The 23,607-nt window shown below is 42.2% G+C and overlaps 1 protein-coding gene across 1 annotated transcript in view; it reads left to right on the top strand.

Moving 5' to 3' along the window:
* Window positions 1-20,647, top strand: part of ndrg2 (NDRG family member 2) — a 43,634-nt gene extending 22,987 nt beyond the window's left edge. The window contains exons 2-16 of the mRNA XM_084042691.1: window positions 4,477-4,571; window positions 7,450-7,491; window positions 7,799-7,904; window positions 8,411-8,531; window positions 9,266-9,328; window positions 10,651-10,711; window positions 11,199-11,285; window positions 12,244-12,300; window positions 12,624-12,727; window positions 12,969-13,004; window positions 13,263-13,314; window positions 14,739-14,786; window positions 15,485-15,520; window positions 16,228-16,279; window positions 17,174-20,647. Of these exons, the coding sequence (XP_083898817.1) occupies window positions 4,497-4,571; window positions 7,450-7,491; window positions 7,799-7,904; window positions 8,411-8,531; window positions 9,266-9,328; window positions 10,651-10,711; window positions 11,199-11,285; window positions 12,244-12,300; window positions 12,624-12,727; window positions 12,969-13,004; window positions 13,263-13,314; window positions 14,739-14,786; window positions 15,485-15,520; window positions 16,228-16,279; window positions 17,174-17,337 (1,104 nt within the window). The 5' untranslated portion in view covers window positions 4,477-4,496 and the 3' untranslated portion in view covers window positions 17,338-20,647. The remainder of the gene's footprint in view (window positions 1-4,476; window positions 4,572-7,449; window positions 7,492-7,798; window positions 7,905-8,410; window positions 8,532-9,265; window positions 9,329-10,650; window positions 10,712-11,198; window positions 11,286-12,243; window positions 12,301-12,623; window positions 12,728-12,968; window positions 13,005-13,262; window positions 13,315-14,738; window positions 14,787-15,484; window positions 15,521-16,227; window positions 16,280-17,173) is intronic.
* Window positions 20,648-23,607: the final 2,960 nt, after the last annotated feature.

The raw sequence follows: 23,607 nt of genomic DNA, 5'->3' as shown, positions 1-23,607 counted from the left end.
TCTCTCTCTGCTGCATTTCTCGGAGCACCATTGATTTGCAGGATGTGTGTGTGCGTGACAGGGGATTGAAGCCATATTAATTGCAGTGTGGGCAGACTGGCCACCAAAGTCATTGGCAAAGACACAGTCCAGAAATACGCTGCTGGTCACCAGGGGGAGAGAGATAACATACTTCATATTTAACCTCGTTCCCAGCCTTTACTCATCTCAGAGGAGAAAAGCCTGGTCACGACCTAATGTAGAGAGTGTCTATAGGGGTGGGACTTCCGTCGTATGTATTTTTTCCCCCCAGAAGCTATATTTTTTGACCAATCACAACACTCGTTTCATTCACAGAGAATGTAAACGGATTTGAGAGAGAGAGAGAGAGAGAGAGAGAGAGAGAGAGAGAGAGAGAGAGAGAGAGAGAGAGAGAGAGAGAGAGAGAGAGAGAGAGAGAGAGAGAGAGAGAGAGAGAGAGAGAGAGAGAGAGAGAGAGAGAGAGAGAGAGAGAGAGAGAGAGAGAGAGAGAGAGAGAGAGAGAGAGAGAGAGAGAGACACAGAGAGAGAGACACAGAGAGAGAGAGGTGTAGTGGACTTTATGTATCCATTTGTAACCCTGAGACTGTACACTAAAGTATACTGTATGTAACCAGTACACTCGCAGAGTGAAATGAACAGTCAGGACGTTGCAGTGTAGAGAGGAAAGAAGTGACATGTATTGGGGGAGAGTGATGCTGGGGTGACTAGTCACTTCTGCTTGATACTCAGTGAGACCCAGGGCCCCGGGTGCTGCTGTCCATCCCCCAATGAATGTACACGCACGCACGCACGCACGCACGCACGCACGCACGCACGCACGCACGCACGCACACACACACACACACACACACACACACACACACACACACACACACACACACACACACACACACACACACACACACACACACACACACACACACACACACACACACACACACACATGCGTGCGCTAAAGGTCCCCAACACATTATTTGGTTTAAATGTCAGGGTGTGAATAGTACTGCCCATTTAGATGGCTGCAATAATATGAGTAAGGTCAGTCAGTCAGTCTGTCAGTCAGTCAGTCAGTCAGTCAGTCAGTCAGTCAATTCAATTCAAAGGAGCTTCATTTTCATGAAACACATATGCTTACATTGCCAAAGCAAGTGTCATAATAAACATGAACATAATAAAAACAAAGAAAAAAATCACAAGCTAATGTGCACGAGCTTGCGCACGGGGTTGCGCATGGAGGTGACGCAAAACGTGTCACCTCCATGAAGCCAAACGTGTCATAGAAGCCCCAAATAGGGCCCGCCCGTCACATTTCACAACCCGGAGGAAGGGGTGATTTAGGAGTATGTGCTGGGTGTGTGAGCAACTCAATGCAAGTGGATGGGCGGGGATTTCCGGTGCAGAAGGAGCGAGTGCATTTTCCAGCAGCGGAAGCTGCCGCGGAACTGCTGGTGGCTGCTGGCGGTGGAGCGGCGGGCTGCCGGCGGAGGAGCGGCAGCTGCCGGCGGAGCGTGGAATCAGTAGGACTGTAGCCTACTAATCCTTGTAATAAAATATTACTGAGGTTATGGTTAGGGTTAGGGGTTAGTGTTAGGTTTAGGCATAGTTTTACTGAGGTTAGGGTTAGGTTTAGGCATAGGAAACTGCCGCCCCGCCTCCCGGTACCTGCCGCTCCGCCACCGGCATCCCGCCGCTCCCCTGCCGGCAGCTCCGCGGCAGCTTCCGCTGCCGGAAAATGCACTCGCTGTCCCTCTTCCGGTGCCCTCTCTATTATTTTTTAACTCTATGGCTATATACTGCAAATGCAGTCCATTTACCATTTACCACTCACTCACCTCTCTACCTCCTTCCCTCATTCACCTCATACTTTTCTAATAATGTCAGCTTCACCTTCATTGTGAGACAAGACCAGACAAGGCTTGTTGTCCCGCCCCGCATTTCTACATTAACTCTGATTTACATGAATTACATTTCATCTATGGTTAAGGCTTGTAGCTCCAGGACTAGAGTACTTTGCCTCATTCAAAGTCTCAAACCACCAACTTATTATTATTATTATTAAACCAGAGGCGGAGTTTCACAGAAGCAACATCACTGATATTTTGCTTTTTCATTGCACTGCAATAAAGCAAATAAGCAAATTCGTAGGCAGTGCAACTGAGGTAATTTAGGTTCTATGTTCTGAAAGCCACACCAAAGGAATAAGGAGTCCCATCACCGAAGAGTTGTGAGCGCGTGGAGCCACACAGTAATAATAACAAACACTCGTAGACTTTAAAGCACAGCCACAGACTAGTGAAATCAAGGTCAATGAAAGTTTTAAAAGTCATGGAAAGAGTCATGAATGAAGGACTCACCTTCAAAGTGTGGTCCCATTCCTATTTATACCATTCTGAGCCATTCTGAGCCTCTCACACTCAAGCACTTGCCAGGTGACGTCAGTTAAGCTTGTGAGGGTTCAGGGCTTAACCCATTTAGACCTGGAACACCTATACGTTGTTATACCTTTCAAGCCGGGAACTCCTCTCTGTCACATTAGCTGTTGCTATAGCAAGATAATGTTTTTTTTTCAATGTTTTAATAAAAATGTGAGGTTTTTGAGAAAACTTAGTTCCAGATTTACAAGGCATTTTTAGAAACGGCTTCAGGTCTATTGCACACATCTGCATCAGAAGGGGAGTAGCCAACGCATGCCGAGGCATGAAACGCGCCACTTACCCATTCTTGCGGAATACGGGCAGTATTCGGAATACCGATTTGCTGGTGTGCAGTTTGTTTGAGTTACATTGGAGTGGTTGGCTCACTGGAAGAAAACTAAAAGTGGATTAAAAAGCCTGCCAGTGGGGTCAACTACACGCTTTGTTCCTATTGGTTAACACCTGGTCATGTGACGTGTGAATGGCGTCAAGGCAATGCAGCAGGAAGCTCCACCCCTTTGCCCCCACAGAATCTGTTTCTGAAGTGTATGTTGTGTGACCGTACCTTATGGCCTTAGGGGGACTAACACACACACACACGCACGCGCGCGCACACACACACACACACACACACACACACACACACACACACACACACACACACACACACACACACACACACACACACACACACACACACACACACACACACACACACACACACACACACACACACACACACACAAAGAAATATGCACTTGCGACAACATGTCGCAAATGAGGACGCTAGGGTTCATGTGGTTTATTTCCTCGCCTATATCTTGCTCCCATTATGAATTGAAAGCCAACAATGAGAAATTCTGAAGAGAAGGGGGGGGGGTTACATTTTGGGAGGTAAATTGGAAGGTTGTGTTCCGGACAAATCCATTTAGCTGAGATCTAATAGGAAGGATACAAAGGTGCCCTCAATGTAAAAATCATGAAAGGATTCTATGCCAAGATTGTACAAGATAGAAGAAACTCCATATGCTAGAGAGGAATGGAAAGCGGCATCTTTTTGTAATTATAGGAGCCTGTAGTGAAAAGCTTTGCAGACTAAAATACATGCGTACATGGATGATTATGATTAGTGAGCGGTAGATGACACGTATTGTATGGATAATTGGAGACTTGGGGGTGTGACATTTTCTCCCACCATGATAATGAGGGTTTGCTTTGTGTGCCAGGTGTAAACTAGTTTCTCTGTACAGGGAAAGATTCACACGATTCAATGAGATTCTCAAGAGTACATTTCCGCCTGAATCCTCTCCATTGCGCTCTCAGCGTGTAGCAGAACGCAGCAAATGTGAGAGACATGTAATGGAGTATCTAATTTGTTTGGATGCATCGTGTGCTTGTAACAGTAAGGTCTCTCTCGGGTTCAAATAATCATCTTTGTGCCTGATTTTCAATGCACAAGGGTTTCTAATTTGCAATTCATAATGTCCATGGTCATTAATGATTTCAATCAGATTCAAATGTTCAAAGTCATCCAGTTAGAATAATGCATCTAACTACCGCTTTCTTTTCTCCTTTTCATAAATACTGTATAATGGCCACCGGGTTCACTCTCTTTTACCGTACCATAATGTCTTTGTACTTCTGTGGCTTTTTAAGTATGCTACTGGCACTAATAACTAATTAACTTTCAAAAGGTCCCGCAACACATAGAAGGTTCCCAGAGGACACCAGCTATAAATGTAGTCACTCTGTGTGTGTGTGTGTGTGTGTGTGTGTGTGTGTGTGTGTGTGTGTGTGTGTGTGTGTGTGTGTGTGTGTGTGTGTGTGTGTGTGTGTGTGTGTGTGTGTGTGTGTGTGTGTGTGTGTGCGTGCGCACCAGTATGTGTGTGTGTGGACTGGGCGCTGGTGTGTGCCTGTGCAATAAAGTGCTGTGAGGGTTCAACTGTTTATGAGTGGAGGACAGAGAGAAAACATGGACATTACATGTTTCAGGGTACAGTACTTACAGAAACTGTGACATATTCTGTTTCTATCTGTGCAGGACACCACAAGTGACACACCATGACGACCGAAATGCAGGAGATCGCCATCACAGAGGAGAAGCCATTACTGACGGGTCAGAACGATTCTACCAAGGTCAGAGAAGACATTTTATTATTCAGGCCGTCACTCCCTGAATCACTCAATCGCACACTCACTGAATCACTCTCACTGAATCGATCACTCACTCGCCCATTCACTGAATCACTCAGTAATTAGTGCGGGCAACCAGACTATAGTAATCTTCCGACTTTATTATTTATTCCACTCTCTCAGTTTCTAATTCTCACAGTCTCTTACTCAAACACTTACACGGACAACCACACACATTCACATTTGCACATTTAATCTACTTTTATAGTCACATAATGAACACAGACATGCCCAAACAACATACTCGATGTATGCACGGCACGCAGTATATAGGCTACACTGTTTTGTCTAATTATGTTGTGTTACACTCGTTCAGAAGTGATGAAGAGGAGACTGAAAGGAGAGTGAGTTCCCATCCTTACCTCCCAAAACCAGATGCCGATTGCAAATGGACAAATAGATTTATTACCTTACAAAAAAATATTTTTAAATGTATTTTCCTAAATAAACAAGCTTCAGGGTGAGCTGAGAGGACATCTAACTTAAAATCCTAAAATCCTAAAATAAAAATTCAAGCAAAACACAAACTAACTTGTGAGCGAACTAAAAGGATGATGCACCCCTACTAAACAAACAACATAAACACAATTAATATCTCCACTAAGCACTCATCATGACCATCTGAGCAGCCATCCTGAAACTGACTTTCCCTGGGGATTAATAAACGCCTACCCAGGATGGTTGCTAGTGAGATCTGACTCCTATTTAAACCCACGGTTGTTAATGAGCGAACCAGCGAATCAATCAGCTGTCAGCTCACCCACGGTTACGTTTGTGTACCGCCCATTGAGATCCCGCCTATCAATTGGAATTGTCACCTGTAATTAACCCACCCACGCGGGCACACACTTTTAGATGCTTTGACATGTTGTGAAATACATTATTCATTGTCAGGCAAATGCTAATCTAAGCTCAGCTGTGTGTACAGCATGCTTTCTTCTCACGTCATCGATAAGATAGAAGAATCTATACTATCATGGATATTTGTATACCAACAAGTAGCAAGATTTTAAGTGTGTGTGTATGTGTGTGTGTGTGTGTGTGTGTATGTACATATGTGTGTACTACTTCACACATGTGACCAAGCAAAGAAAGACATACATACAGTATACTATACATTTGCATTATCTAAGCTTGCCCGTCACAATGCACATTGATTATTCAAGTAACACATCCAAGCGTGCGTGCGTGTGTGCGTGCACGCCTTACACACGCACGCACACGCGTACACACACACACAAAAACACACACACACACACACACACACACACACACACACACACACACACACACACACACACACACACACACACACACACACACACACACACACACACACACACACACACACACTACAGCAATGGCTCAGTGTGCCAGGTTGACGTCAAAGCCCTGAGGGGGGAGAGAGAATCTGGTCTTCTATGGGCTGATGTTGCTGTGCAGATGTTGAGCACAGACTGGGACACAGACTCTCACTGCTGCCACCCTCTGATGGAAAGAGGAACTACAGTAAAAAGCAAACAACTAAGACAGTGAAATCCTGAGTGTTATTTTTCTTTTTTTCAAAGTTGAATTAATACTCAGAAACCTTACAGTGTACATGTTCAATCATGCTTACTTATTTACTTACTAACTTGCTTACGTATGTGTTATATACGGTGTCAACATATCAATATAATGATGTTGTCAACATTCAATAAGATGCAACAAGGACACAGCCAGGGATGGATGAGAGTGAGTGAGGCAGATCAATCAGATACACCGGATTTGAACCCAGTTTTCTGCGCAAGTGCTGAATTTTTTACCATTGAGCTAATAGAGCTGGCCTGCTTGCTCGGGGGGTAAATAGAATCTTGAGTTTGACCATCAGGTCAAAATTTGTGTCAGATCCTATGTCTAGGTGAGACATGACCGTTGATCTTAATGTCTCAATATAAGAGCAGGGAGACTAAATACAACCACCCCAATTGTATAAGTTATATTGTATTAACATACTCTACCGTACAGATTGGACAAAATCTTTTAAAGGGTAAGACCACTTTGGTAGAGGTTTGGGTTGTGTAATTACCTTGCCATGATGTAACTCCAAAGGTGGACAAGAAATCAAAAATAATTGCTCCATTGATTAGAAATTGATAATTCAAAATTTGCTCCTCATTGACTTACATTGTACGGTAAAACAGCTCTTAAACTCACTCTTTTAGCACGTAAACGAACACGAACAAAGCTGATTCAGACAATATAGAGCATCACCGAACCCAGTACTGTTTTTTTTTTTATAAAAATGTTAACTTCCTACTTATTTTACTATTTGAAGATCCGGATCCGGATCCGCGAATCCAGTCCAGGTTTTCTTCTTAATAAAAATAGCAAAATCAACAGGAAGTTAACATTTTTATAAAAAATAAAAACAGTACTGGGTTTGGTGATTATCACCACCAGAAAGATGATTTCAAAAGAGGACACAGTTCCTCAGGTCATACGGTAATTTGTTCCAAAGAGACGGGCTATAAAGCTCTGAAGTGCAGCCTGTCCTACCCTGTGGGTGTTAATGAGTGCGACAAAGACATGAGTCATACCCCTGCTTTTCAACGGTGAATTAAGACGTGTGGGCTTAGGGTTTTCTTTCTCACATGATTGCAGTACGCCCACCACAAAGGTACGGGTGACAAATCAGCGTCATGACCCACATTAACTAACTCAGTGTCACCTTAAAAATAGTGTTTTTGATACATCCTTTCCTTTCGCAGTGCTTGATAGATAACGAGGTCAGAACACCTGCTGCTTGCTAAATTAGTTTTTTCTCTCCCTCTCTGTGCAGGAGGCAGAACTGGTAGCCAGAATACTTCTGGACCAAGGGCAGGTAAGACAGATGTTCAAATGTGTGCTGAGTGGTGTGTGTGTGTGTGTGTGTGTGTGTGTGTGTGTGTGTGTGTGTGTGTGTGTGTGTGTGTGTGTGTGTGTGTGTGTGTGTGTGTGTGTGTGTGTGTGTGTGTGTGTGTGTGTGTGTGTGTGTGTGTGTGTGTGTGTGTGTGTGTGTGTGTGTGTGTGTGTGTGTGTGTGTGTGTGTGTGTGTGTGTGTGTGTGTGTGCGTGCGTGCGTGCGTGCGTGCGTGCGTGCGTGCGTGCGCGCGCGATCACATACTGATCTCTATGTTTGGTGCCTTTCAGGAGCATGATATTGAGACTCCCCACGGTGTGCTTCATGTGACGCTCCACGGCACAGCCAACACTCGCAGACCTGCCATCCTAACTTGCCACGATGTGGGCCTGAACAGTCAGTAATCATGAAACATTAAATAGACACTTCCATTTAAATATACATGTGCATAACTGACCAAATCGCTTAACGTTTACAGAGTGTGCACGGGGGCTGTTCTAGCCAGCTGTTCTGGCGGCTCGTGGTGTCAACACTTTTATGATGTTTTTTCTGAATCCTTCCATTTGTCACCTCTCTCTGTATGTTTCTCTTTGTCTCTCCCCCTCTCTCTTTTTCTCTCTCTTTCTCCCTCTCTCTCTCCCTCTCTCTTTCTCTTTCTCTCTCTCTCACTCTCCCTGTTTGATACTAACTATTACTGTGTGTGTATTGCTCTCTGTTTGTTTCTCAGTCTAATCTAAATTATGTATCTTAATTGTCTCTCTCTATGTTTGACACTGTCTTACTGTGTATCTCTCTCCTCCCCACCCCCGCTCCATCACTCTCTGGATAAGAGCATCTGCTATAATTGCGCCTCTCTCTCTCTCCCACCCCGCCCCCTCCTTTCCCTCTCTCTCTTCTGTCAGGTAAGAGCTGCTTCTCTCCTCTGTTTAAGTTTGAAGAGATGCAGGAGATAGTGAAAAACTTCACTCTGGTTCACATTGATGCTCCTGGACAGGAGGATGGGGCTGCTGCTTATCCTGCAGGGTATGCGCTGTGAGGCTGTGTGTGTGCGTGCGTGCGTGTGTGTGTGTGACATTTTCTAGATGAGGATATATTGGATGTCATCACAGAATGTAAATAGATAAATTACAAAATGTACATTACAATATGTACACTGTTTGTATGTATGAATGTATTTATTTGTATATACGGTATATCATTTTTTTTAAATTAAAGAAATATAAAAAAGTTCATCTATGTATATTAACACATTCCATGCCAGAGGTTAATCTCATAATGTACTTACCAGTGCCAGCGTTTTATTGTTGTTTTTTTGTTTTTTTCATGTCGCCATAGACCTCGTTAAAATCCTTAAGATTGAGCTCTAAACTGTTAGTAAACATCGCGGAGATGTGACTGCTTCGACCAGTGAAAACCACGTGTCAAACGGAATCGCCATGTTGTAGTTAGAACGGTTTATGTTAAACAGTGATCAGCGAGGAGAAAAACTACAAAGAGAAAATGGCGTTTCAGTTTCGTCATTAGAACGGAGGCCGACGGGATCGGCAAAACCGGATTCCGGATAATTCCGTTTCCGGTGGTGCTACAATGAAATGTGCCGTATCGAAAATTGAAAAAAGTGCAATGTGAACTTTTTTTCGAAAAAAAGAAAAAAACACCACTTCGCGTAGGTCTGCGCGACTGACACGTGGCGGCTTTAAATAGGTTCGCGTAGGTCTACGCGACTGGCAGTCAATGTGTTAAAATTCCTGTTCCAGCTACCTGTATCCCTCTATGGAAACCATCGCAGAAATGATCCCTGCTGTCCTGCAGTTTTTCAAGTGAGTCAACTGCATTTATTTTGACACACGCACACATATATACAGTATATCGTCTCTGTCGGGTGGAAACCTCATATGTCCAAAACTGTTACTTTTCAGAATTCAAATTCAAAAGTAGCAGATCTACAAGCTCAAAGCGTGTCGCTTCGCTCCGCGTTTCGAGCTTGTGGATCTGCTACTTTTGATACTTGTGTGATGCTGTAATTTACGAAAAAACACAAAGTTAGAATATGGAGATAAGAGGTTTCTGCCCGACAGCAACGATATGTGTTGCCTACAGTATACAACAGTGATTTGTGCTGATGTCAGCTGTTGCCTAACGCGGGTGGTTTGGGCTGGAGTTGGGCATGTCCATATTTTGAAGTAATATATAGTTACTGTCGAGCAGAAACCTCCATATCCAATCTCCATATTCTTTTTCCATAAATGCCCTATTTAATAGTTTGTGGTATGACAGTGTTATGCAAAAGGAAGGCAAATTTGGCGATCTACAAGCTCACAACGCATTGCGGTGCGGCAAGTTGTGAGCTGGTAGATCAGCTATTTTCCCTGCTTTTGATTTTTTTTTAAATGGTTGAAAAGTATCAACTATAACGACATGCCCATTAATAGAGACGGCAGGTTGAAAGTGGTTACGTCTTTTGGTGTTTTTTTTTAAAATAAACTTTGGTAAAAATAAATATTTTACCAATGGAAAGTAGTAGCTTTTGACTGTGTGTGTGTGTGTGTGTGTGTGTGTGTGTGTGTGTGTGTGTGTGTGTGTGTGTGTGTGTGTGTGTGTGTGTGTGTGTGTGTGTGTGTGTGTGTGTGTGTGTGTGTGTGTGTGTGTGTGTGTGTGTGTGTGTGTGTGTGTGTGTGTGTATTGCTATACTTGTGAGAACCAAGTATAGTAGAATTTGAAGAAATATACATTGTGAGGACCGTTTTTTGGTCCTCACAAGACAAATGGTTGTTTTATAGTTAAACATTTTTTTTTAGAGATACGTTTACTATTAGAAAAACATTCAGGTCAGGATTAGACATTTAGGTGTCTTAGAGGTTAGGTTTAGGGATTAGAATTAGAATTAAACATGATTTATACTTAGTTGCGCGCCAGTGTCATGCACCGAAAAACAGCCGATCTATAAGCTCACAACGCGTCGCAGGGATCTGCTGTTTTTCGGCTTTAGACTTACGGTTAAAAATGGCAAAATATATATATTTTTTAAATGACATTCATAAAATGGCTGAGGACAAAGCGTTGATGTCCTCACAAGTATAGTACTACAAACGTGTGTGTGTATGTGTGTGGTGTTACTAATTTAGTGTCCACCTCTTGTCAGTTTCCGTACAGTAATTGGAGTGGGCGTTGGTGCTGGGGCGTACATCCTATCCAGGTTCACAGTGAGTGCCACGCTTTTAATTTCTGGACCAAAAATACAAGCCGCTATTATTTATGAAATGCTCCAAGGTCTCTGTTTTGCTGTTTCAGTGTTAGGCCTAGCACTTTAATAAGAAAAATGTAATTCAATCTTAGCTGTCGAGGGTGACAATATGATGTTCATTTTCAACATCATTTGAACTAATGTGAGAGCATTTTTGGAATTATTAATTCTGTATAAAACTCACATTATTAATTATTTGAGTGTTATATTTGTCTTTTTCCCCCTCTAATATTCATACCATCCAGTATTACTATAAAATAGCAATATTACTTATTTTACCATTATATTGCCATTGCCATATGAAGATTCCATCTGAAAATACAAATGGCTAGTCCACTAAACACATCAAATTTTCTTTCTCTCTCTCTCTCTCTCTCTCTCTCTCTCTCTCTCTCTCTCTCTCTCTCTCTCTCTCTCTCTCTCCCCCCCCTCCCTCCCTCCCTCAGTTGGCTAATCAAGACTCAGTGGAGGGTCTGGTTCTGGTCAACATTGACAACAACGCCCGGGGATGGATGGACTGGGCTGCTCAGAAGGTTTATTTTGTCTCTCTCTTTCTTAAACACTTCAAACCTAAATAAATGACACTGGCTATTTGAGAATACCAACACAAATCTTGTATGGAGGTCCTTACAAAAAAAATAAAGTTCTTGATATGATAATATTTGAGAACCACTGGGTTAAACAACATTAGAAAGCATGCTCAAATAACCAACTACATTTTTTAAACTTACCAATATTTACAAGCGGCTTTACAGAAAAACAAGCCCAAAGTCACAGACTTGGCAACACTGCTCTGTTTCCTGCCACAGCAGGGTCGGCGGGTACTGTCATTGATTGTAGTTTCTTGGTTTTGTATTTCTATGCATTTTGTTCCCTGGTCTAGTATTATTGGTTCTGTTTCTGTTTGCCCCAGCTGTATCTGATTGTAATCACCCCTCTTGTGTATATCAGTCTTGTTACAGTCAGTCCTTGTTGAGTCATTGTATGGCCACACCAGCATGTGACAAGGAGGAAGTGGAATTATAGTTTATTTACTTTCAATCTTAATATACTTTCCTTTTTTTTCTTCCTATACTTTCTTTCTCCCCATACTGTTTGTTTTTTCTTTACTTTCTCTTCTTTCTTCACTCTTCACTCTCTCTTTCACTTTACGCTACGTCTCTCATTCTCTCTGTCTTTGTCTTTGATGCCATACTGTACGTCTATCAACAAACCTCACAGCAGTTGATAGTACATTAGCAATTAGCCTACCCAGAAATGTGTATTTCGTTAGTCCTAATGAGAGCACTCCATCAGTTGTAGTTTAAAAGTGGATATTCAATTGTGGAATCATGTTGGCGGTCAGTCTTGCAGAATATTGATTACTGTATGTGATTACTTGACTTATTTAATTTACATTCATTGTCTCTCCTCTCTCTCTGTCTCTCTCTTTACTTGCTCCCTTTTGCTTTTTTACTCTCTACCTGCCCCTCTCTCTCTCCCTCTCCTCAGCTTAGCTCGGTGACGTCCGGCCTGACAGAACAGCTCCTGAGCCATCTTTTCAGCCAGGTATGACATCAACCATTTTCAGTACATCACTATGGAAAGCAACCAGTGTGACATGGGCGTTCTATATGGTTTACTGTATATGATGTAGCGTGCGCTAAAATCCGAAGTTGGAAACTTATTCAAAATGTAAATCAACGAGTGTGCTGATATGTTCCAAAGTATCTAAGATTGTATTAATTTTACGCACGCACGCACGCACGCACACACACATGCCTACATACAGAGATAAATTGTATCTAAGCTAGCCTAAACAAATAATACATACTGTATATAATAATAATAATAATAATATGTATATTTGACCTTGTGTTTCTCTCTCGTAGGAGGAGCTGTCTGCAAATACAGAGCTACTGCAGTCTCACAGAGAGCGGATAAACAAATCCCCCAACCTGTCTAACATAGACCTCTTATGGAAGAGTTACAACAGGTACACACACACACACACACACACACACACACACACACACACACACACACACACACACACACACACACACACACACACACACACACACACACACACAAAACCCATGACTCATAATGATTTTCCATAGTCTCTCACTCACATGTCTCAACAGACACACACACACACTCTCTCCTATCATCTACGCTACAGTATCAATTATCGATACTAATTACTCACAGACACATTGTTTCTCTTTCTCCAGTCGCAGAGACTTGACCTTTGACCGCAATTCCTTCAAGTAAGTGCCCATAATAGAATTTCATAATCAAATATTGATTTTCATGCAGTCTGAATTGTTTTATGTTCTAATGACTTCCCCTCTCACCATGTCTGTCTGTCTGTCTGTCTGTCTGTCTGTCTGTCTGTCTGTCTGTCTGTCTGTCTGTCTGTCTGTCTGTCTGTCTTTCTGTCGCTCCATCTCTCTCACCCTATCACTCTCTCTCTCCTTTTGCAATCCTTCTTACAATCCCTCTCTCTCACTGATTGTCCTCCTCAGGTGTCCAGTAATGTTGGTGGTCGGCGATCAAGCACCATATGAAGAAGCTGCTGTATGTTTCCCACATCACACTACATCACTACAATAGTTTAAAACATAAAAATCATAAGTTTGCAGTTATCATGCGTTAACAGTTAATAGTAGTACTGTACAGCATCAATAAAATAAAATCATAAAATCCATATCATAAGACGGTTACAGCAACACACTGGGTGCGTTTACATGCAAAATATTTATTCATTCAGAATGAACTCATTCCGAATAGAAATGTATACCCAACTGTTTACATGGCACCTGAATAAAAGTATTCCTGTTCCTCAATCGTTTACATGAGCAAAGCATTCATTCGGAATAGAACTCTGGTCATGCGCAGAGTGCTTCGGGCCAGGTTGGGGGGCACCGCGCTAGCCAATGATACATGCGCAAAAGAACAAATGTATACCAGTCTGATACCAGTGCGTTTACATGGGCAATGTAGCCCGATTCTATCGGTATATACCAGCCCTTCAAACCCGAATGAAATTTCATTCGGATCAGACCGGTATGGCCATACCGATGCGTTTACATGAGCATTTCTATTCTGAATGAGCATTCATTCCGAATTGAAGTGGAATAAACCTGTCCATGTAAACGTAGCCAATGTGTATGACTCCTGGTAGTTGTCTGAGCATATTACGTGTTTCAGGGATGCATAGAAGCACTGTGTGAGAAGACCAGAGGTTGTCAGACAGTGTGCTGAGGCACACGGGTGTGCCATGACAGAAGTCCAGGTGTGCTTTGAGATTTTGTGACAAGCGCATATTGTTGCACCTATATACCGGTGCCCGTTTGGTACCGATCTACTCGGGAACGATGCAAATCTGGAACGATGCAAATTGGGAATGCATGCCACCCACCCAGTTATGCATTTCCCCTTGTACCTTGTTGTCAGAGGGTACCCGTTGTACCTGTCTGCCTGTGTCCCTTTTATACAGAGAACCCTAAAAGAATATATATAAGCACTTTTAACCAGGCATCACGATTTTGAGCATGTCACTATAAACAAAATCTTTAATTTGAATAGCTTCATTTTATTTTCACGATTTTTCTAAAATAGCGACAGTAGCTGATCTAGAAGCTCCCAATGTGGTGTGAGCTTGTAGATCGGCTATTGTCTTTGGTGTGGCTTAAGCACAAAACATTTGAAACCCACTGGTGTAGATGATTGACTGTGATGATGCCCTGGTGCTGCAGCCTCTGAGGGTGCTGCTTTTTCATTTGGAGCAGATGCTGCACCCGGTGAAAGGTTTAGTTTAATGTGACACGCTGCCTACTTCTCGGTTCCTCGTGTATTTGGCAGTCAAAGCATCCCCCACCCAAACTGGGCCTCCAAGCAGGTGCGGAGTTAATACAAAGAGGTCTATGAGAAACAGAAGGGTTGCTGTGTTAAGTTTTGATACAATATGTGATGGCTGTCTTTCCTTATGTGTCCACCAGGTGGAATGCAACAGCAAACTAGACCCAACGACAACCTCCTTCCTGAAAGTAAGTCTGGATGAAATGGAATTGGTGTGCTAATGTCTTGTCTTCAATGTATGTATTGACCCGAGCAAAACGATTTCCCCTAGTGGATAATAAAGGAAATCTAATCTAATATAATCTAATTTATTTTCCATGTCAGGCTGGCAGCCCAAATCAGATTTTGGGCATATCTTTATCAAGATTAGATTAGATCTTTTTTTTTCAAGTCTGAACGGCCCAAAAACACATTGAAGCATTTTTTTTGCAAATCAGATTTGAATTACATTCCTGTGTGGTTTAAAATGCTATTCAAATATGATTTCAAACGATCTGTCTCAGTCTGGGCACTGAAGCCTGATTTATACTTTGTAGACAGAGTATAAGTTTAAGCATTACTCACACCTATACCACAGCAACCAATGCAGATAGGTCAGCAATGTGATGTATCATACACAAATCCGATCTGATCACAGTGTGGACTGACAGTCAGTCCACATGTTCTGACCTACATGGTCACCTACCTACCTACCTACCTACCCGCCCATAGGTCTGTCTGTCTGTCTGTCTGTCTGTCTGTCTGTCTGTCTGTCTGTCTGCCTGTCTCTTTTTCTCTCTCTGTCTGCCAACCGACATAGCTGTCTGCCACCGCCCCAACATTAATGGACCCACACAGTTAGTTTTGTGATTTTTTTTCAACCACCTCTTCTCTTCCCCCTCCACAGATGGCAGACGCTGGTGGCCTTCCTCAGCTGTCCCAGGTAATGACATTGAATAGATCACAAAGCCTAGCTTACATAAGGGGGCGATCACACTGGAACGTGTCGCTAGAAACTTGTTACCAGATCACGAACCATTGTTTCCCTATGGTACACCTGGCATGCGCTCCTCTCTTGTACAGCACATTGCATTTTTTTAATGCGTTTTTTAGAGACGGATAAAAGTTTTAAAAACTTCTCAACTTTTCAGCGCAAGGCACGGAGTCACACCTCTCCTTCCTGTTTTGATGCCAGTAGATATGCGGGGTTTGTGGGACAATGGCAATTGCAGACGAAAGTTAGATACTACACCCAAGACTTTAATCATTCAATTAGCCATGATTTATTAATTGATCACACAACACGGTTATGCATGCAGGCACACTCCGCTACAGGCACTCTGTGTTGTTTTACCCGGTGCGCTGTTTTGTCAAGGCGTTTTTGAAGCGGCTGTGGCTGTAGCGGATGCATCTCAGTGTTTTTGTCGCATTCCTAAGCCACTCATTTCCTAGGTAGGGTCCTACTGAGTCTCCTACTAACCGATGACCCGGTCATCAAATTATTGGCTCATGAATGCGACAAAGAAATCTTGTGTAGTGTAATTGATAGAAAATACGTCATTCTTTGGGTGAACTACTCCTTTAAGCCTCATAACACTGTTAACACTACAGCACAATATCATTAATGTCCTCTCATTTCTCTGTCTGCAGCCTGCTAAACTGACCGAGGCTTTCAAGTATTTCATCCAGGGCATGGGATACAGTAAGTTCACCTCAGATTGATGCAGATTGATCACATGCTGGACAAAACAGGATACACGCATGACGGAAACTCTTAATGGAGGCAGAGGAGAGAGGCAGAAGATGCTTGTCAGAACCGTAAATCTCACCATTATTCAGTTAGCAATTTGGTGCGCTGTTTGCTGTAATGGCAACATAAATGATGTTCCCTCCGTTAACGTCTTCCTTTGCACTAATGAGCACACATGGGAAATTAGATTGTAATGATCTGAGTAATGAGGTATCGTATAGTAGTACAGTATCTTCAAAATATTGAAATGTATTATAAAACATGAACTTCACCGCAAATTACACATCGTTTTCAGCAGAAACATGACGACTTTAATCTTTTCCCTCGTGACCATTTAATAGTAACGCTAATCATAATTATCTTTAAGAGAATGCAGCTCTGGAGTCTATAAAAAAAAGTGTGTGTGTATGTGTGTTAAAGAAAAGAGTAAATCTGCTAAAGATTTTTTAAGATTACTTTTCATAACGTATAGGTTTTTTCCCCAAGTTTAAACTAAATGGGAAGCTTCAGTAAAACCCACAGAACATTTTTGGCTGAGTGTAACACTTGAGAAAAGTTAAGTTTACATTTTTAACTTCTTCTTTTTTCAAGTGCTAATGACATAGTCGCTCTGGAAACAAAACTCACAATGAAAACACCTATTTATATACATTCAGTATGACCCAATCAGAGGGACTGGAGGCAAAACGGGCGCGCTTTTAACATAATTTAAGCAAGCATGCAATGGCATGCATGTAGCCAACCAAGGCATAATTTAACATGACGTGAAGTGCAAACATTCCTGACACTTGTTTTTTTGTGTTTGCAAAGAATGACAACAGGTTTGTCTTTGTCTCTCATTCACAGTGGCTTCGTCCTGCATGACCCGGTTGTCGCGTTCACGCACCACCTCCCTGTCCTCCTCGGTATCCATGGACGGGTCCCGCTCTCGCTCCCGCACGCTGTCCCAGGGCTCGCAGGGCGGACAGATGCCGCCCAGCCCCTCCCAAACCATGGAGGTGTCCTGCTGAAGAGACACCTGCACAGAGAGAGGGAGAGAGGGAGGGAGAGAGAGGGAGGCGAGAAGAGAGAATAAAGTAAAGGGAAAGATGGAGGACGACAGTAATGCCAGAAAACGAGACGGAGGGGATTACTCGCTAGTCGCTCAACGTCATTAAACCGTCATTCCCTTCAAAAGAGCAGAATAGACTGGAGACCGAGACAAAGAGAGAGTGAGCGAGATGGTCGTGGTGAGGGAGACAGAGAGAGTAATGGGGTGAAGATATGTAGAGGATGTGAGACCAGTAGATCTGAGAGATTAACTCCAATATCTTTACACACTTCACACTAAACACGTCCGTCCTATTCATCTCCTTAACAAAGGAAGAGTGAATAGACAGAGATGTGCTACACTGAATGAAAGAGATGAAATTCTTTAGAGTAAAACAAAAAGAGAGTGAATCCAGGTAAAAAAGAGTAGGGGGATGAGGAAAAGGGTGGTGACCAGTCCTCTCTCCCCCTCCCCCCTTCTACTGGAGTGTACTGTCAGCCAATAGAGCCCTTTAATCTAGAGAAGTGGCAGGGCCTGTATAGACCACGCCCCTTGTGTTAACCAATAGTAATAATTCCGATAACAATGTCAACGATGATGATGATGATGATGACGACATTGAAGCTAATGATAATGACGATAATGTTATACAGTAGGAAAAAAGTACATAACAATCTTCGCTTCATGAAATGAGTGAGTTTGACATACAGTAGATTAAAAAAAAATACTATAGCAGAGGTACTTATAACAATGTGTGTTTGTCAAACTACTTTCAATCTACTTCTTGTGTTCTTTTTTTATTATTTGTATTTCTTTTGGATTTGAATTTTGTTTTCATAATTGTAACCTGCCTCAGCAAGGGACCGAAGCTGGTGAAATGACAGCCATATGGTGCTGACTACTTCCACCTTGCTGTTGCTGTTCATTGTTCATGTCTTCCATTGGCCCTGTCTAAGTGGGGGGTATTATGTTAATTTTGAGTGTGTGGAAAGACTGCACGCCTGGTATCAGCCCATGTGAAATATCGACTAGGACATTTTTCTTTTATATTCTACCGAGGAGTTGTGCATGTGTGTGTTTGGCGTGGGTGTGTGTGTGTGTGGGGTGGTATGTGTGTGTACGCTCGTTGAGCATGCTTTGTAAATCTGAAGGTTCATGGGCAACAAGCGTTGATGAGACTTAGGATGTTTAAGACTGGTCGCAAAGTGCATCTTTGCAAACTAGCACCCTAAATGTAACATTTGTTAAACAGCCATTAGTGCTTCCATGCGTAGTGTGCGTTTGCCAATCCTTACCATTGTACTAAGCAGAATGCTAGTATGGATATTGGAGCGCTAGCTCCAGGCTCAGACAGATGTTTATCTTGTAAATCTACAAGCCTTGCACTTGCATGATCACCGCCTAACAATCTCAGCGAGCATACTATACTTGAGCACACATGCTCCACTCCGCTCCAACAAGTGATATTCAAGTGAACTGGATCAAGAGAATTGTGTTGCGTGCAAGTGCTGCATGTTGGTTTGCGTGTGTGTTTGGGTGTGGTTTGATAATTTGGAAGCTTTTTTGCCCTGTAAGCACAAATAACCCATGAGAGAGACAGAGAAACAGAGGGTACATTTAGGGCTCCATCACAGTGATGAGAACATGTAGTAATGATTTTGTCAAAATCACTTGACCCCTTGGCCTTGATATGACCTGACAATGAACCAGCCCCTTCACTGCCATCACTCTCGTAAAAAGAGGCTTAGCATTATGGTAATCACGGCCCTGTTTATTTTTTAGCTGGACCCTCGAGGGTACTGTGTCTAATACAGGGAAAGTTGTGTTAAATTCTCCATGTGGTTTTGCCGTCACATCCAATAGCCCATGGACTTTTCTGAGCGCAGTATTACCAGTTGTTGTGTAAGTGCAGTGTTGTTTACTAGAGGTAAACCACTGCACCATTTTATTTCTGAGAGTGAATAGGGAACAACCAAGGTCTATATCTTGAATTTCCAAATCTGGAACTACAGGCACAATAAGCATTTTTACTGCCAAAAAGCTTTTTTCCTAAAAGGGGTGTTATTTTTAAGATATGACGGTCCAAGCGCTATCTACTAAATTTCCAAACTTATAACCATATCAGTCTTTCAATGAAGCGTCCTGCAGAAATCATTGTTGTGACTAAAATTGCAATAGCAAAGCTTAACACTGCCGTGTAATATGTAACCAGCGGACTGACCATACATGTGAAAGGGCCCAATCTACCTTCATGCGTGTTTCACCTGTCTGCACACAGTCTCTTGTTTTGGTGCACCCAATACATCTAGTCATTAATTTCTTCTCTCTTTTTCTCTTAGCTTTATTTTGTCATTTCCTTTTAGTCATTCTGAGGTTGCACATTTCTTTCCCGTCCTCTCTAGTGCTCCTTTCCCTAACCCCTTCCTTGTACTAGTGCGTGATGCTGCAATGTTGTTGATGGCAATGTGGGGAAGTACGGTATAAGCTGCAAGAGCCTTGGATGTTGGCTCCGAATAGACTGGCACTTGGATGAATATAAACCATGTTCACTATTTAAGATGTGTTACAAATGGATGGATCAGGTGCACGTAGATGGTGGCTGACCACTCTGTACCACACTGCAGCCACCAGCCACCCAGGATGGATGTTAATTGCAAGCCCCTGGGCCTTTCCCATCATGCTAGTGTTTGAGCCATAGCTGTCTCTTCAAATGACGAGGGCAGCTCATGATATTTGTGGTTTCTCATGCACCTGGTTCATTGATGTCAAGAAGAGAATCCGGTGGTGAGCAGAATGTTTATGTGATGGGAAGATCTACCAAATATGGGTGGGGCCTAGAAAATTTGCCAAATAAAGGAAATGGATCATTATTTGTTTCTTTTTCTTTTTTCTTTCTTTTCCTGAGAGTGGGCCAGGGCTGTGTGAATGTAAATGCTTGTCCAATTTGCTTTTCTTTTTTTTTAAAAAATTCAATGATACTTAATTTCCTCTGTTTTGTTTTCTTTTTTGTAAAACATTTATTTTTTATCTCTGTGAAGTGTTAGTTTACCGTCCCGGTGTGCTCACAAGTTAGTCAACTGTGTAATAGTTTTTGTGTACATTTTTTAGCTTTAGCTCTGAAAAGGGAGAATAATAATAATATTAACAAACAAAAAAAAAAGAGTTAAGGATAAAGAGAATACAATCAAATGTACTTGTGTGGCTAATTTCTCTGTGTAATGCAATGAACATCATTAAAAAGACAAAACGAAATTAACTATTAATAAAAGCTTAAGAGAAATTTCAATGATTCTCTGACTCCGATTTTTCATTTTATTTTAGATTAACTGTAATACCATATAATGCCACACAGTGGCAGAAGTGAAAAGACAATATTTTGACCCACATTTTAGATACATCTAAAACATTACAATAGTGGTTCTCATGTGATGATAAAATTGATGATGTGATGTGTTAACTTTTTTGTAAAAAGGACGATGTCTATTGTCTCTATTATTTTATTAAACCCTTGCTAACCCTTTCTTTTGGAAAGAATATAATCCACAATTCTCTCATTATAATCAATCATTTTAATCAATATATGGAGAAAGATCAATATAGAATCAATCCTTTCATTATGGTGGTAAACAATACTAAAAACAAAGGATCTAATTTAAAACATTCTTCAATTTTACAGACTTGTTTTTCTTAGAAACCTTTGATATATTCTGCCATTCTGCCATGCAACAAAAATAAATACTTCAATGACACAGCATGAGCAGAAATCTAAATACAAATCTATAGGTGAACCCCTCATTTAAAAGAAAAATGTGTCAAGAACAAATGGGTACAAAATGTACCGGTAAGTGTTTTATGTTTTCATGGTGAAAACAAAATGTCCACATTGGTCAATAAAGGGTTTGGACCACATGTACTGAAACTTTTCATACTACTGACTGATGATGCTACTTGTTTAGTTAAGGCTACTGTAGCTGAACATATGGTCACATACTAGTGATAATTGACAAATTAAAGCCACAGTGTGTTGAATAAATTATTTTTAAAGCGTAAACGTATGGAGAACGCTCTCTAAGCTGAAGACACAGTTCAGTCCCAGGGATTTGAGACTGGGTGGGGTGGTTGATTTCACCTAGAATGTCAATGGAGGGGTCATTCATGAGTTGCAACCTCCTTTGAGCAAATTAGGTGATGCTGGAAAATGCTGGTGGCACATTGATACCAAACCAGTTAAACATCTAAGTGGAGAAAAACAGAACACTAAATGCCCATCAACCTTTACATGCCCACCCGTGTCTCTGGCATACTGTAGTTTCTCAATAGTATGTGGCCCATAGGGCAGGAGCCTATCTCCTGTTTCTGTAGCGTCCGGCGGCTTGATGTACAAGTAGCCTACACATCACCCAGCCATGATGTACAAGAACACCCCCTGGACATGATGCTAGTACAGTACTGTATGTCACAACCCTTGATCCTGAATGCCAAGCAGGAGGCTTTGGCTCCCATTTTATAGCCTTTGGTATGACCCGTCTGGGAATTGAACCCTGACCTCCTAATCTCAGGGCGGACATACTCTAACCACAAGGCCTCAAAATGTGCTTTAGTACTAACGAGGGTTAAGTATGCATGCTGTATGCATGTGTGAGTGTAATCTGTCTCTGGTTTCTATATTGTCTAAGAGAAAGAACTGCAAAGCAGAATGCCCGCAACACTCCAGATTAAACAAACGTCTCAAGGTGCAGCCTCAACGTCATAAAACTGAGAAAACAGCCAGCACACAATAAAGGTCCTTTTCACAGTTTTATTTACCTCTTCACGGACAGAGCAACGGACGTTTCAAACTAACAGGTGGAGCGTGGAGGAACTTGTGAGTTAATTCATGTAATCAGCCTGGCAATGCCAGGCTAGTGGTACAGTACCTAGAAGATAACAATTAAATAAAAATAAATAAACAAACAAACAATCAAACAAATACATAAATACATAACAAATCCACAACACACCATTTCCCTTTAAAGTATGGATGCATCCATACTTAGGTGTGTACAAAAACAACTGTGAAGCAACGCTGAAGTTGCTAAAATCTAGGGTGTATTGTGTTTATTCTGGTACATTTTTATATAATAAGCAGGACTTGTTCCAATGCAATATGGTTCCATGCCATTTCCTTTTCTGCTTACACTGCAGCACTTTATTGCCAGACAGACATAGACACAGAAATAAAGTTGAATTGATCATAGGTCTACAGTAAATACAGAACAAGCCCTGTAGTAGGCCTAATTGCATTGAAGAGTTAATCCATCACCATCAAATGAAATATGCTTTGGAGATCAATTCGATTTGAAGGTTGCTGATGCTGATTCAGTCTATAGGTCTCTGGGAGGACAGTGGTTCCCAAACTTTTTAGCTAAGTCAAGACCTGCAAACAAGCTTAGTGCTTTACGAGTTATCCAGTTTAGTAGACCTTGTATTGTGAATTGTACTTTCATGTACTGTTTCTCATGTCTTCAAATGAAGTACATCAATCAATCAATCAGACATTTGCCCTGGACCCAAACTAGTGAAAATAGCTGATCTACAAGCTCACAACGCATCGCTTCGTGCCGCACTGTGAGCTTGTAGATCGGCTATTTTCAGTACTTCTTAAACATTTGTTTTCGAATTTATGGAATTTCTTGGAAAATGGTCCGCGAACCAAATCACGGGTCCCGACCCACTGTTTGGGAAACCATGGTCTAGGAGGTCTAGAGCGGATACGGAAACGGCACAGGCTACGGAAGGCGGGGTCTAGACCGGATCACGCTGATTCATTCTGAATGAACATCAGTGATGATGACGCTCGTGTGTGAATATGTGTTGTTGTCCTCGATACCATCACATCACACAGTGAGTGCAACCAGGCCAGCACACCTGAAGACTGAGTGCACCGCACCGCACCGCCCGAGCCGGTTCAGCAGGACCGTGCCCTCTGCCCTGCAGAATGTCATCTGCACAACCGGTTGGTTGAGGTTAAAAGCCTCATTTGGTGTCGGGCCCTGGAAAATAGCAAACCTACAAGCTCACAAGGCGTCGCATCCGCGACGCTTTGTGAGCTTTTAGGTCTTGCTTTTTTCGAGACACGGTCGTACGACGAAGTATACACGGGGCGTCACTGGAGGGATCTGACGTCACCGCCAATCACATTAGTCCTGTCACTCAATCACTGGAGTATGTTGACGCGCCCCGCCCACGCAGGACAACAAGTGACAAACAC

The sequence above is a fragment of the Gymnoscopelus microlampas genome (genome assembly GCF_963454915.1).
Source record: "Gymnoscopelus microlampas genome assembly, chromosome: 19".
NCBI lineage: Eukaryota > Metazoa > Chordata > Actinopteri > Myctophiformes > Myctophidae > Gymnoscopelus > Gymnoscopelus microlampas.
Note: the sequence above shows the minus strand (reverse complement) of the source record. Positions and strands in the feature narration are given on the sequence as shown.